Genomic DNA, 16084 nt, shown 5'->3' on the forward strand with positions numbered 1-16084 from the left:
ATTTATTATTCGACAGAGATAGAGACAGCCAGCGAGAGAGGGAACACAAGCAGGGGGAGTGGGAGAGGAAGAAGCAGGCTCGTAGCAGAAGAGCCTGATGTGGGACTCGATCCCGGAACGCCGGGATCACGCCCTGAGCCGAAGGCAGACGCTTAACCGCTGTGCCACCCAGGCGCCCCTCTTGCCCCCATTTTGCACTGAAAATGGCTAGTTGCTCCTCCTCAATCTTTTTTGCTTATACCTTCCCACCTGCCTACCCACTAAATGTGGTATGTCCCAACACACTATCATTGGATCCCTTCTTTTTGCTTATTCGCTAGATGTCAGCTCAGACCATCCCAAGGCTTTACATGCCAACTGGTGCCAAAGACTTGCAAACCTATTTCATCTCTCCCATGAACTCCAGATTCACATCTCTAACTGCCTACTTGATTCTTTACTAATAAACATCTTAAGCTCAACATAACCAAATGGAACTTTTGACTTTTCCCCTGAATCTGCCCCTCCAGTTTTCTCCATCCTTCCAGCTAGCTATTCCAAAGGTCTCAGAGTCATCCTACACCCCTTCTTTCTTCACACACACATCCAATCTATTAGAAAATTCTCTTGCTTCTAACTTAAAATACATTCATAGTCTGACCCGACCACCTCTATGGCTATCATCCTGGCCTAAATCGATATCATCCCTTGCTTAGATTATGTGAATTATTTTGCTTTAGTGTTTGCTCATCCCTTACCATCTCTGGGCTCTTCTCCCCTCTCCTCCTGGGCTATTCTTAACACAGTTGCTAGAGTGAGTCTTTCAAAAGGTACATCAGAAAATGATTTTCTTCTCTTTGATCCTCTAATGGCTCCTCATCTCACTCAAGGTAAATCCCAAAGACCTAAAAATGGCTACAAAGGCTTAAGTGATCAGTACCTTTGCCACATCTCTGACCTCATCTCTTATAATCCTCCTCAACTCTGCTCCAAGCACAGCAGCCTCTTGCTTATCCTTAGCGGGCTACGTCTGCTGCCCCGTCTGGCTAGACAGCTTCTCCCTGAAGTTCCTGATGGCTCACTCCCTCACCTCTTTCAGGTCCCTGCCCAGATCTTCTCAGTGAGGCCTGACCCGAGTATCCTCTGTACAATGTCAGTCCTACACCTCCCACCACTTTGTCTTCTCCGCCCACTTCATTTCTCTCCACAGCATGGATCACCTTCTATTTTCTTGTTTCTTACTTGATCCTATAAATAATGTAAACTTCATGATGGCTGAGAGCGTGTCCGTTTTGATAACCATTGTGTCTTTAGTTCCTAAAAGAGGGTTGTCATATAGTTAGTGGTATAATTGAAAGAATGAATCATTTTAAATCAGTGGCTCACAATGTTGGGCTTTTTTACATTATATGGATAGTACCCAGTCACTGTCATGCAGTTTGTGACAGCAGTTCTTGCTGAGTTGTAGTGCACTGAAAACAAAGGCTGAAAAGTGCTGCATTAGGTAGAAGACTGTTTTGCAGAGGTAAGGCAGTGTGGGGCTGGGAGCGGGCGCAGGTGTGCAGGCATGCTGGGTGGCTGTTTTGATGTTCCAGGGGAGTTATAACAAGGGCCTCAGTGATGCGATGACAATACAAAGGGACAAGGAGAATCTTCATAACATTTTTAAAGAACAGTCAACTAAATTTGACAACTGATTGAAAAGCTGGAGGAGGGACTGGGGGCAAGTCCAGGAAATAACTTAGAAAAGGGCTGAGAAGATGACGGTGTGATACGATCAGATGGCTCTCCTGGTGAAAACGAGATCAAGGAAAGACAATGAGTTGGGTTTTAGCAAGCTGACTTACTCACTTTCTCTCTCTCTTTCTTTTTCTTTTCTTTTTCTTCCTTCCTTCCTTCCTTCCTTCCTTCCTTCCTTCCTTCCTTCCTTCCTTCGGGGGGAGGGGCAGAGGGAGAGGGAGAGAGAGAAAATCTCCAGCAGACTCCCCACTGAAAACAGAATCTGACACAGGGCTTGATCTCGCGACCCCGAGATCATAACCTGAGTTAAAACCGAGAGTCAGACGCTTCAACAACTGAGCCACCCAGGCACCCCCAACACATTGACTTTCTAAGGTGAACTGGGGAGAGCTTCATTCAAATGTTGACTTGCGAGTCATTTATAGAGAGGTGATGTCTGACACCATGCAAGTGGAAAAGCTCTCAAGTAAAGTGCTGATGCAACGAGAAATGAGACAAAACTTGGGGAACATCTCCATCCATGTATGCTTTTTGGAAGATGAGCCAATGAAAGAGATGACATGGAAGAAAGTCATGGTGATAAAAGGACACGGAGAGGTCAGCATCACAGAGGCCGAGGGAGAGAGTTCTGAGAAAAAGGGATGAAGCATCAAGCCCCATGAGGACTTAAGGAGTCAAGGACCAAGCAGACATCAGACCACAGGTGTCTTCAAATTGAGGACATTTCCAACTCCATGTCCAAACAGTGACATGGAGAAAGCAGTTTCCGCAAAGAAGTGAGCAACCCCGGGCTACTGGGGTTGATGAGTAAGTGCAGACTGTTCAGAATGTCTGACGGCAAGTGAAGGAAACAGGCTGGTCATCAGAACAGAGGGGGCAGAAAGGGACTTATGCATGAACTGTGTTCAATTTTCTCTATTCTTTAGCATACGAGTTGCTTTTAAATCTCACAAAAAACCACAATGAGGTATTAATATTCCCACTTTATGGATGAAGTAACTGAGGATACAAAATATGCCTACGTACCATAGATATTAAGTGATAAGGTTGACACGGAAACTGAGGTCTGACTGCAAGGCCTATGCTCTTAAGCCTTGAACCCTGCCTGTGATTTCAGAGGGTGTACAAGACATTAAATAGATATTGTTTGTTTATTATTATTTTTAAAAGGTTTATTTATTTGAGAGAGAGAGAGAGTGAGAGCATGTAGTGGGGTGGGGAGGAGCAGAGGGAGGGAAAGAATCTCAGGCAGACTCTTTGCTGAGTGTGGAGTCCAATGTGGGGCTCAATCTCAGGACCCTGAAATCATGACCTGAGCTGAAATCAAGAGTTGAACACTTAACTGACTGAGCCAGCCAGGTGCTCCTAAATAGAGGATGTTTATAAATAAGAGAGCTACTAGACTACGTTTTTGTTTTTTAAATAATGAATGTAATGCTTATTATAGAATTGGTGTCATATGGAGAGCATTTGAAGAACAGAGGACGGAGCAACAGTTGCTCCCAATACCACTACTACTGCCATCCTACAGTCACTTTAGGCACATTGCCTTGCAGTCTGTTGTCCTGGGAATGAACAATTTCATATACAATTTATACACATATATAATATATATACACATATATGTATACATGTATGAATGCACAAGCTGTGTATATTGCTTCATAACCTACTTTTAATTTTGAGGGAGAATATAGGGGAGTCCCAGCTCCACCACTAATGTGTGACCTTAGACAAGTTGTTTACTCTCCTCTGCTTCGTTCTCCTCATGTTTAGAATGAGAATTATAATAATAATAAATCTACTTTCAGGATTACTGGGAGGATTAAACTTGATAATTTTATACAGAGCACTTAAAATATAACCTGTCAATGGTTTTTATTACACGGTCTTCACAATCCTAATATTGTTGAATTGACATACAAATGTTGCTTATCTGATCTTGCAATTTGGAACATTTAAATTGCTCCTAATTTTCTATGATTCTAGAAAGCCTCGTGGTGAGCAAATTAATACCATGGTCTTTTTTTTAAAAGTAGAACTGAGTGGCAGAAGTACGAGTACTGGATAAAATCCATGACTGACTTAGGACTTTTGATTCAAGCTGTTAAACTGTGCCCAGGACAGAAAGCTTTTAGAGATGGAGACTTTTTCTAGGCCAACAGAAATGAGCCAATGAAGAGGAAGCCATGAAAAGTGTGTGAGTGAGTGTATGTATGTGTTTGTACATGTACATGGGTGTGGGGTGGGGAGATGGATGTAGAAGACAGAATTTATAAAGATACTTCTTGATTTTAGAGGTTAACCTTAGAGATTAGAAAAACCATGCTATCATTTGAGCAGGTGAGAAAAGAAAGTGAGTAGGGTTCTAGAGACGTTTTGAAGCAGGAGTGAGGGAAGTTGTTGAAACACAGGCTGTGCGTCAGTTCTTCAAAGTAAACCAGGAGACGAGGTTCTCCTCTGAGGGCGACTGAGGGGCACGGGCATGAGCTAGGAGTTTAAAGAGGGAAGAAAAGTTTGTGATTGTGGCAATAATTAGAGATAAGGCAGAACACTCTAATGTCACTTATTACTCCTAATTTTTAAGTTCTGAATTGTCTGTAGTCTCTTGGTCTCTGCTGGTCATGACAGTCTCGAGAGGTGAAAGCGCAACGGGGAACATGCCCAGACAGTTCCCACTTCAGAGATTCCAAACCTCCAAGATGCTTTTTTGGGTCTACGGCATATTCTCCTCAGTTATATTGTGAGCTGGTGTAATCAGTGTGAAATTATTAGTCACTGTGTTCAGTTACTCTCTTCTCACTTTCTCTGGAAAATGGCTTTTGTTCTCATCTCTTCTCCCCAACTGCTTTTACTAAGTGATCTCTAGCTTGCTAATCCCAATGGTCAAACTCTCAGTCTTCTGCTTGATCCATCATCTGACCTTCTCTCCTCCTTGAGACATTCTGTTCACTTGGCTGCCAAGGCACTAAACTCACCTTGTCTGTCTTCTACTTTGCTAGTCTCGTAAATCTCCTCCCCTGGTAACGTCTCATTTCCCCATCCTCTAAATGTTGGTGTGTCTCAGGGCTCATAGTCCCTGAGGCGGCTTCTCTTTCCTGTCCACATTCACTGCCTCAGTCATCTTGCCCAGTATACTGCTTTAAATATCCTCTATCTGTTGATGACTCCCACATTGTATCTGCAGCCAGGATTTCTTCCCTAAACTCTTGGCCCAGAAATCCACTTGCTTCCTTGATATGCCCTCTTAGATATCTAATGGGCAGCTCAATCTTATATCCAAAACTGAACCCAAACTTCTGTCTGTCTTCTCTCAGTTAAACTGGCAACACAAATCTAGTTGCTCAGGGCAAAATCCTTGGAGTCATCTTTGACTTCTTAATTATTTTCACACCACACAGGTGATGTCAGGAAAACCTGTCAATTCTACTTTCAAAACACATGCAGAATCTGTTCACTGTGTCACGACTATTGCAATGTACCACTCCAGAAGGAGTTTAGTCAATGTGAACAGTGCCCCCTAGAGTAGTGCATTGTGCAGCCTGCAAGGAAATACATGCTGGCTCTGGCATCACCTTAGTTCAAACCATCATCATCTCAAGTCTAGATTATTGCAATAGCTTCTTAACTGGGCTCCTTGTTTCTGCCCCTGCCTGCTTACTGTCTATTCTCAACATAGTTGTCAAACAAATTTCAGTAAACCAGATCACTGTTCTACCTAGAACCCTCAAATGGATTCTCATCTTACCCAGAATGAAGGCAGAGTCCTCACAATGATCTATGAGGCCCTCTTTCATCTGCCCAACCTCTCCTACTACCTCTTTAACTTGGCTCACGCTCTTCCAATCACATAGTGTCTTTGTTTTTTGAAAATTCCAGATAAATGACTGTCTCAGGGCCCTTGCACCTACTATCATAGTATGGCTTGCTTCCTTACTTTCTCTAAGTCTTTACACTCAAATGTCAAATTCTTGGAAGGTCTTCCCAGACCACCCTATTTAAAATCGCATCCCTTGCCCCCTCACAATTCCTATTCCCATTTCCTGCTTTATGTTTCTTCCCAGGAGTTATCACTATCTAATTTATTTTGTGTTTTACTTACTTATCTTGATTATTGTCTGTTTCCCCTACTAGGATATAAGCTCCATGAGGACAGCTACCTTTGCCCGTTTTTCTCACTGCTTTATCCCCAGGATCTGAAATATTTCCTGGCACATAAAGCATATAATTCCGTATAATTCCCATTGCCCCTCCGCCCACCGCCCTGACCCAGCTATACAAATATATGTTTAGTCAGGGTGTAAAGAACTTGAAATGGAGTAGGAAAAGGTATTGGGGGGGAGTTGGGAATGGTAAAATTAGGAGGCTAAAAATAAGGGACAAGTAAAGATGCACAATTTAACTTTTAAGATAGAGTCTAAATACTTGCTATGTTCCCTGGCTCTTTGCTTTGTGGTTACCTGTGAAGATTAGATTAAAACATTTATGGAATATGACAGTTAGAAAAGCTCTTAGAAAACACTCTCACTTTAGATGAGGAAGTTTTTCTTCTGAGTTGTGCTGGCAGGTTTTTCAATTATTCACTGCGACAAAGACATGGTCCACTTGGCTCATTTATGTTTATAGGTGACATTCACAATCCTGGAATGAGGAAACTGGCAACTAAGGTGGGGGCAAATCCTTTCATATAAAAAAGACTGGATAGCATTAGGCTCTGCCATCCAAACACTTTTAAACAAAGAATATGTCCACAGTTTTATCAAATACATATTCTAAGGAATAAATGTACTTTTTCGCTTTTATTAGCTATTACCACCTAGCTAATTTAAGACACTGTTCCCGGTGGAAAAAAAATATTAATGGGTTAAGTTCATACAAAAAGGGATTGAAATAGAGAAAAATATCTTTCCAAAGAAGTCAATTGTTGGACTTTTAGTCATTATAATCTCTTTGGCAGATAAGCAAACTGTGAGCCAAATAAAGTGCTATTGAAATTAGCACCATTTATTTCATTTAAAAATTTACTTCCCCCAAATAAGAATTAAGTTAATGTTAAAAACATAAATGTGTGTAATGGTTGCAAAGCTTAAATTCTTTATTTGGAGTGTATCAGACATGGGCCTGAGGTGGGTGATTGCTTCTGTCCCTTCTAGCTGGTTACTTTACTTTTAGAAAGAGAGTATCAAGATATTTGGAGGGAAAGGGGCTCCTTGGCGACTTGGTTAAGCGTCTGCCTTCGGCTCAGGTCATGATCCCAAAGTCCTGGGATCAAGCCCCACGTCAGGCTCCTTGCTCAGCGGGGAGTCTGCTTCTTCCTCTCCCTCTGCCTGCTGCTCACCCTGCTTGCTCTCTCTCTCTCTCTTTCAAATAAATAATACTTAAAAATCTTAAAAAAAAAAAAAAGACATCTGGAGGGAAAAAAAGAAATTAACATGTTTCCCTGGATTTGCATTTACATATGTTTTATTTAGGGCAAAACTGGGGATCTTCTCTGAGCACATGCAGAAATTGATAATGGAAAATAGGTGGCCTATAAATTTATTAAATGTATAGAAAACCCAGCATGGAGCTAAAAGCTGGTCAGAGATAAAACAAATCAGAGTATTTACACACTGAACAGTAAGAACAGACATTACCTATTTTTATTATGGGGACTCCAGCTCATGTTATGTAATAAATTTTATCTTTAGTTTTTGCTGTTGTTAAATTTTTTAAAACTAAAGGGACTAAGAAGACAGACTTTCGTTCTCACTTCTCAGAGAAAGTGAAGCATACACAGAAAAGGATGATGTATACTAATAGTTAAACTGAATAAACATAGTTATCAATGGAAACCAGTTATAATAATTTATATATTAAATCAATGATCCAATAATTTATATATCAAATCAATGATCAAATACAAAGGAAACTCTGTAAGAGGTTGATCTTTTTTGTTTTTGTTTCTGATTAATTAGGAAGAAAATACTTTATAGAGTATAGATTTGAACTAAATTTCTTAACACAGAGATTTCTGTATACTAAGATAGCTGATCCTCTTTCCCTACGTAGTTTTCTTTCACCTGGCTTTAAGTTCATTAATTTTTTTTTTTACATAATCATATATATACGAGATGAACAGAATGGGGGAAAATAAAAAATGCTTTAATGGCAATATTCCAAAAATAAAATTTAAAAATACTCAAAAGAATGAGATAAAAATCATTTGAATAACATGGAAATCAAAGCGAGCTGTCTCTGTTTCTTTTGGCAGAATATAATCTTTCTCAGCTTTGATTTTTATATTAAAAAGAAATACGAGTGTGTATACCTAGTAGCTCTGAGATCTTCACAACTCATATCCTATAGTTCTATGAAGCTCATGATTGAAATTATTATTTTTTACAAAGCAAGGAAGAGAAATGTGATATTTCTTAATTGGCTACAAGTAAAAATTTTATAGAATTTTCACTTACCACAAGACCATCTTGATTTTCACTGAGTTCAGAAAGTTTGGAATTGGATTTCTGACGTTTAGGTTTGCCCCTTTCTCCAATATAACCAGAAGAATTTTCATATAATTTTTCCACTTCCTGAGCATTCAAAATACAATCTTCAAGGCTGTTGAACCCAGAAGGAATATTTTCTTTGTTGATAAGTCCCCTTGAATTAAAAAAAAAAGCTTAATTTTAAAAGGTAAAAGGAACATTTTAATGACACTGTCACTGCATCACATGGGAAATCAGGAGAGTGCCCAGAAATTCCAGTTTGCCTCTTTGATCAAAATCTGAGCACAGTGCTACTCCTGAGACCACTTGGTGCCAAATAAATCACATTACAAGAGAAATTATCCCTAGAGGCAAACTGGCAAGGACTGTGTTTCTACCAATGAACAACTTTTGAGGTTGCACTGAAAGTAATTTGTATTCAAATAGGGAAAACAGTGCAATCTTACAAAACAATTTCCCATTATTAACAGATTACACACACACACACACACTTTATTTTAAAAATTTATTTATTTGAGGGGCGCCTGGGTGGCACAGCGGTTAAGCGTCTGCCTTTGGCTCAGGGCGTGATCCCGGCATTCTGGGACCGAGCCCCACATCAGGCTCCTCCGCTATGAGCCTGCTTCTTCCTCTCCCACTGCCCCTGCTTGTGTTCCCTCTCTCGCTGGCTGTCTCTATCTCTGTCGAATAAATAAATAAAATCTTAAAAAAAAATAAATAAAAATTTATTTGAGACAGAGAGAGTGTGTGTGTGTGTGTGCGCGCGCGCACATGCCTGGGGGCAGGGGGCAGAGGGAGAGAGAGAATCTCAAGCGGACTCCCTGCGATCTCAACCAGATCATGACCTGGGCCGAAATCAAGAGTTGGACGCTTAACTGACTGAGCCACCCAGGTGCCCCTGCTACAAACACATTTTATAATAAAATGTGTGGAGGAAAATCTGAAAAGGAAATATGGAATCTTTTTCTCTAGAATGGGACAAACTGATTTTCCCAAGTGATAAAGACATTTTAGCACAGTAGAAAAGCATTAATAACAAACTCTGACTGCATTTGATAATCTTGGTAGAAATAGTGTAAGTTGATAAGAACTGTGGAATACAAAGCATTTTAACTGAAGTATGGATTTGTTACTTCCCAGTACAAGGAGTTTCAGGATGTAAACTTATAACTGGAGGTCCTTCATGACTTAGTCTTTTTTTTTTTTTTTTTTTAAGATTTTATTTATTTATTTGACACAGAGAGAGGGGGTTGGGGTAGAGCGAGCAAGCACAGGGAGCAGCAGGCAGAGGGAGAAGCAGGCTCTCTGCTGAGCAGGGAGCCCAATGTGGGACTCGACCCCAAGGACCCTGGGATCATGACCTGAGCTGAAGGCAGACGCTTCACCGACTGAGCCACCCAGGCGCCCTGTTCATGGCTTAGTTTTAGAAGTAGGTATGAATGTTTTAACTACAGAATTTAATTCATTTAATATTCTTGAAATTGTTCTGAATATTTTAAACATTTCCTTAAGGAGTTTTCATAAAATTAAATTACTTAGCGTTTGTTTTTTTACTACATCACAGGACAAATTAAGCCATCAGGGTAGTGTCAGGGCATGCCAAGGTACAAATGAATGAAATCTCTCCCTTATGGTATGACTGAGTTAAGGTAAGTCCCTAAGCACTTACGACTATATTTTGAAATAAATGAGCTCTAAAGAGCAAAGCAGATGATCACATTTTACCATCAGTTCAATCATACCCAAAAATGAAAGATAATGTTAAATATTTATTCTGCCTTCTAAATTCACATCCTGTCTTAGACGGGCTTAACATAGAGGCAAAATTATGAACTAGGGGCGCCTGGGTGGCGCAGTTGTTAAGTGTCTGCCTTCGGCTCAGGGTGTGATCCCGGTGCTCTGGGATCGAGCCCCGCATCAGGCTTCTCCACTGGGAGCCTGCTTCTTCCTCTCCCACTCCCCCTGCTTGTGTTCCCTCTCTTGCTGGCTGTCTTTCTCTGTCAAATAAATAAATAAAATCTTAAAAAAAATTATGAACTAAATATTATCCTAATATTTTCAAAGTTATACTATCTTTGGTGATTTTTAGCACTCCATATTTAATTTAATCTTATTTTATACAACTTTTAATGTAAAAATATATACTTAGCAAAATTACAGAAAAGATTTATGCAACAAATACTAGAAATATCCTACATCTAAAATCACAGAATGCAGAGGAGCAGCGGACAGGGACTCACATGCCGGCACATGTCCTCGTGCAGACGCTCTTCAATCTCCCCTCCACACACTGAGGGTGGTGCCTTTCTATGGATGGTTGGATGAGTCTGGTCTCGACTTCAAAATTAATTGCTTTACTATATAAATTCTGTCTATCACTCTTCATACTTCCTTAACTCCTGGGGTATACATCCTATTATAATCTCTTTCGTGGAGGGGTTTTATGTTTGAAAGCTGTTATGACAGAATTGTGTTTCCCCCCAAATTCCTATGTTGAAGGCCTCACCATCTGTTAATGTGACTGTTTTTGGAGACAGGGTAATTAAGGCTCAATGAGGCCCTAAGGGTGGGCACTCTAATCCAACAGAACTGGTGTTCTAATAAGAAGGGGAGGAGGGATGCCTCAGTAGCTTAGTCGGTTGGCTGCCTTTGGCTCAGGTCATGATCCCAGGGTCCTGGGTTCAAGTTCTGCACTGGGCTCCTTGTGAAGGGGGGTCTCCCTCTCTTTCTGCCTGCAGCTCCCCCTCTTTCTCTCTCTGACAAATAAATAAATAAATATCTTAAAAAAAAGAAGAAGAAGAAGAGGAGGAGACACCAGGAGAGCAAGCACTCAAGAGGAAAAGCCATGGGAGGACATGGTGAGAAGGTACCATCTGCAAGTCCAAGAAAGAGGTCTCAGCAGACACCAATCCTGTCCGTACCTTGATCTTGGACTTCCAGCCTCCAGAGGTATGAGGAAATAAATTCCTGTTGTTTAAGCCGCCCAGACTGTGGTATTTTTTATGGCAGCCCTAGTAGACTAATACAAAAGCTAAAAAGTTTTAGAAATTAAAAGACAAAGTTTATTTTATAATCTTTTTGAATAGTGAATGAATGACTGGAATAAATGCTGTCAAAATAAATAATGGAAATCTGTTCAGCGTGCTCATGTGGCAATCCTGTTCTCTTAAAAAAAAAAAAAATTCTCTGCTTTTGCACGAGTCAACACCTTTCAGCCATGGTACATATGTGACTGTGAGGAGCACTGGTATATAATTTCTGCCCGCAACATTCCGACAGGTTTCAAACAGACTTGACATCACTGAAATCTGACATGAACTCAGATCTCTGGGGCCTCTCACTTTATCTAGAGTTTCTTCCTCACCCCTACAGACACCTTAATGTTCTGGCAATACTCAATTATTTATCATTCTCCTAATACAGCATTGGTTTTTTTGTTTGTCTTTTTTTTGTTTACTTTGCAGTAGGAATTTAATATAGTATTTATATAACAAATATGTACACATTTCCAGTTTATTGTGTTTTGGACAGCTGAAATCACTTTCACCTAAATTACCCTTTGCTTTTAAGAAAATATTTATTATAAAATTTTCACACATATAAAGGAGACACTATCACAATGAACTTCCATATACCCATCACCAAGAGTCATCATTTCCGTGCACCTGGCAGGTTTTTTTAATAAATGAATTAAACTGAACCCCTTCACATAACGAATATATTCCTTAAACTTTGATATTTTTATGGTAGCAAATAATAACATAAGCCTGATAAAGTTTCCTTATAAATTTAGACAAAATAAGAAATCATTTACGCTAAAATGAAATATTTATAGTCTTAGTCTATCTTCTGTATTTATTTCAAAAATCTGCCATAATGACTTTAGTACAGACTTTACTGACACTAATCTCATCCTGAAATATGGCTACCATTGGCTTCAAGGATATAATTTTTTACTTGGTTGCAGCTTTCAGTTGTTAGGAGGCAAAATAATAGACAAAAATACAATGAATTTCTAATTTTTAAACTCTACAGAATAAAGTCTAGCTTAACCTTTATTTTTTAAGCAAAGCCTGATGAAAATCTTTGATAAATCAATTATGCATAGGTATATACTAAGAAAAACATACTCACTGCAGGTTATGAAAATGATTCTCAACCTCTGCACACTCCGTGATTTGTCAGCTATCTCCTGGGGACATACTGGAGAGGACCTTCATGGGGACAAAACTAGTAGCTCTGGGGCCCTGAGGGAGAAAGGCCTTGCTCCTCCACACACCAGGTAAGCTCAGAGAGGCAGTGCAGCATGGACTGGGAGTTGAAGACAAAGGACTATCAAGACATGTTAATTACCCAGCATGTCAGGTTAGGAAGAGGCCATATGCCTAGGAGGCTGAGGCCAACAGCGGGCACAGGAAGGGGACCTCGTGCCCAGACCACACACCAAGGAGAAAGAGTAACGTGAGACTGTCTCTAAGTTACCATGGACACACAGTTTGTAGCCTGAGATTTACTCACTCAGTGTCCAACTCTAGTCCGACCACAATGAGTGACCAGCATGAGCAGTGAAGGAAATACCAGAGAAGAAAAATTAAGGGGAAGGCTAGAGTTTCACAGGTTGTACATTAGTTGGCATGTTTCATACTTTTCTATCGCCTGTTCCTTTGGACCTTATCCCACTGTGCTGTCCCCTGCCTGACGCCATGCACCCACCATCAACACTATCACCGTCTGCTCTGTTATTTCCCTTGTGCTTACTACCACTTCCAACCTCTGCTTGCTATCCCTCTGTCCAAACAAGGAGGGTGGAAAGCATAATGTCGTGACACACCAAGGATATTTTAAAAATGCAATGTGTTGCTACATACTATTTGGCAAAAAATGAGGCAGAGGATAAGAACAGTATTAAATAATTTGTACTTGCTGTGTAACACAATATACGCAGTACCCAAGCTGATTATACTCCTGAACATTTTCTGTAAAGCTTAGTCAGGAGCTAATTTTAAATGTAAATACCTCCTATATTATAATTTTTCTGTTTTCTAAAGGTAATATTACAGCACTCCCTCCTATCCACCAGCCCCCAAGACAATTTTTTTTTTAAGTTCTGCTTATATCACTTAAAAAGTCAATAGTCTATACCACTGTTTTATTTCTAAAATCACATTTGCTAGTATGGCTCTTAAACATCTTCATGATATGCAGCATGGTATTTATTTATACTATTTACCTTTTGTGTAAGCAAAAAGAAGTTTCCTTTTTTTCCCCTAAAATTTTGATGTGCGTTATGAATCCAGGTGAAAAGGAATGAGGGGGACTAAGGTCTGATTTAGTCTTTGACATTTATTTATTTTTATTTATTTTTAAAGATTTTATTTATCTATTTGACAGAGAGAGAGCACACAAGCAGGGGGAGTGGGGGAGGAAGAAGCAGGTTCCCAGTGGAGGAGCCCGATGTGGGGCTCGATCCCAGAACGCCGGGACCATGCCCTGAGCCGAAGGCAGACGCCTAATGACTGAGCCACCCAGGCGCCCCGAGTCTTTGACATTTAATAAGGAGTTCAAAACAATCACTTTATAGAGACCAAATGCTATAGTAGATCAAAATAAAACTTTCAGGAAAAAAAATGAATATAACTTTATTTTCCTTGACATTTAAATGATCATTACTGAAAAATATAGATGATAATTGTTTATCTGTATTTTATCAAATCCTCTAATGGAGAATAAAGTTCCTTACGATACTAGTCTTGAAATTCATGCTGTGGGAAAGCTTAAAATTAGTCATTATGATAATAAAGAACTTAAGCATTTCCTCTTCTGATGAGACTTAAACTCAACCCTTCTGAAACTAAAATGCAGTCAACTGTTAAAGTATTACGGTGATATTCTAGCATTGCATCAGGCCAATGTAGTAGGGAAATCTGTTGGTTTCATAAGTTAGTCTAACAACCAAATGAATGTTGTCTAATAAGAAAAAAACCACATCTGCGGTGCCTGGGTGGAGAGCTGGTTGGGTGCCCGACTCTTGGTTTCTGCTCAGGTCGGGATCTCTGCTCAGCATAGAGTCTGCTTGGGATTCTCTCTCCCTCTACCGCCCACCCTACCCCCAACGCGCGCACACGCATGCTCTCCCTCTCTCAAATAAATAAATAAATCTTAAAAACAAAAAACAGAACACCTCTGGACAGACATATGGCAATTTTCTCCTCCAGTGGTTCAGCATCCCTCTAAAGAAGATACTCATGAGGAAAGGCATTAAATCAGAGGTGGCTTCCTACGATATACATCTAGACAACATAAAACATCCAGACAAAACTGACCTATTCATTTAGTCACCTACAAATTTCCAAATGTTAGCTAGGTTTAGAATAAACGTAATAAATAAAAAAGAAATTTTTGACGTTTTAAACTGAATACTGAAATGGGAATGGCTACAACACAGTGACTAATTCAGCTGTATGTTTTTAAAAGGAGAGGAGAACACGCAAGTAAGAGCAACGCCAACTCACACGTCTCTGCCACGTCGAGCTTCGTCCTGCTCTTTGGACTGGCGGCGGCGCTGTCTGGCAGATGTGGCCGAAGATGCTGATGATGTTCCAGATTCAGAGTCCTCTGAACTTTGGCCTCCAGAGCCGTTAACATCAAAAAGATGCTGTTCTACTGCTGACCGGATGGTTCTTTCTAAGAGTCTAATAAAAGCAGAACACAGAGTCCATCAGGCAATCAAATTTTTCAATGATTGCCTTTAAAAATTTATATCCATCATTTTGGAAATATCAGCATTTCCAATGGTAGATCTACCACAGCTTCATGAGCAAAGACAGCATATGAGGCATCTCGAAATATCTGCATCGTGTGTTAAAAATAAAACCAAACCTGACAAATTCTACCAATTTGATCACTGTGTTTCTCATCTCTGTAGGTCCTGGATGACTGAAATGTCACAGCAAGCCCAGCAACAATTATCAGAGGCATTCAGGAAATAAGGGTCATTTAGTATAAGGCAGAACGAGGAAATTTTTTCCTCACAGAATAATAATAGACCTATTCTTACAAAGGCGAGTTCCTTCAGGTTTCATACCAGCTCTGCAGAGGAAGACGGTATGGTTTACAAAGCAAACGGCACAAATGATCTTATGACGCCTGCTATCTATTTAGAATCCCTTTAAGATCAAATTATGCAGGGAATAATGCTATTAAAAAGGAACGCCTCACCAGAACAATTACTACTGAGAACAGCAAAATCTCTCTGATCCTGTCTGCACTGAAACTGTGATGTGTATCATTGGAGCTGCGTTCACGCAAACATCCCAATGTGTGTTACTGAAGATGGCGGGACAGATTTACTTCATTCAGCCTGAGGAAATACTTAGGCACAGGGGCTGAAAAGAGTGCATGATAAGATAGATAAGGCATCCTTTTTAAAGCCATATAATCTTTTAATGTGTCTAAGCCTTCTTTGGTCACCACATTATTTAATTCTGAATAAGATGGCATGGAAAATTCTAAACATAAACGTCTCGAACCATGTTTTCCTGCACTTGAAGAAAGAATCACACCCAAACTCATCAAACTGTACACATTAAGTATGTATAGTTCTTTGTATATTAATTATACGTCAAAAAGGTATCAAAAATTTTAAAAAGAATCACACATTTATTTTTAAACTGTTCAGAAAAGAAATACACTAAGATGGGTTTTGAAAAATTTAAGAACTTTAGATTTTCCAAATGTAGTTTTATAAGAGACACATGGTAATCTCATTAAAACTATCTGAAGACAATGAACAGGTATAGTCTAACTTGGGCATTAGAACCTTTACATTTCGGGGAGCCTGGGGGGTGAGGTCGGTTGAGCGTCCAACTCTTGGTTCT

General features: G+C 39.8%; 1 protein-coding gene across 12 annotated transcripts in view; it reads right to left on the reverse strand.

Annotated features, from left to right (window-relative positions):
- FAM13A (family with sequence similarity 13 member A) overlaps positions 1-16084 on the reverse strand; it is a 316257-nt gene that overhangs the window by 52835 nt on the left and 247338 nt on the right. For all 12 annotated transcript variants that reach the window (XM_057309502.1, XM_057309504.1, XM_057309505.1 and 9 more), the window contains 2 exons: positions 14720-14899; positions 8175-8361 (listed from right to left, as the gene is read on the reverse strand). In XM_057309502.1, coding sequence (XP_057165485.1) covers positions 8175-8361; positions 14720-14899 — 367 coding nt within the window. The remainder of the gene's footprint in view (positions 1-8174; positions 8362-14719; positions 14900-16084) is intronic.

Source organism: Ursus arctos, unplaced genomic scaffold (assembly GCF_023065955.2).
Source record: "Ursus arctos isolate Adak ecotype North America unplaced genomic scaffold, UrsArc2.0 scaffold_9, whole genome shotgun sequence".
Taxonomy (NCBI): domain Eukaryota; kingdom Metazoa; phylum Chordata; class Mammalia; order Carnivora; family Ursidae; genus Ursus; species Ursus arctos.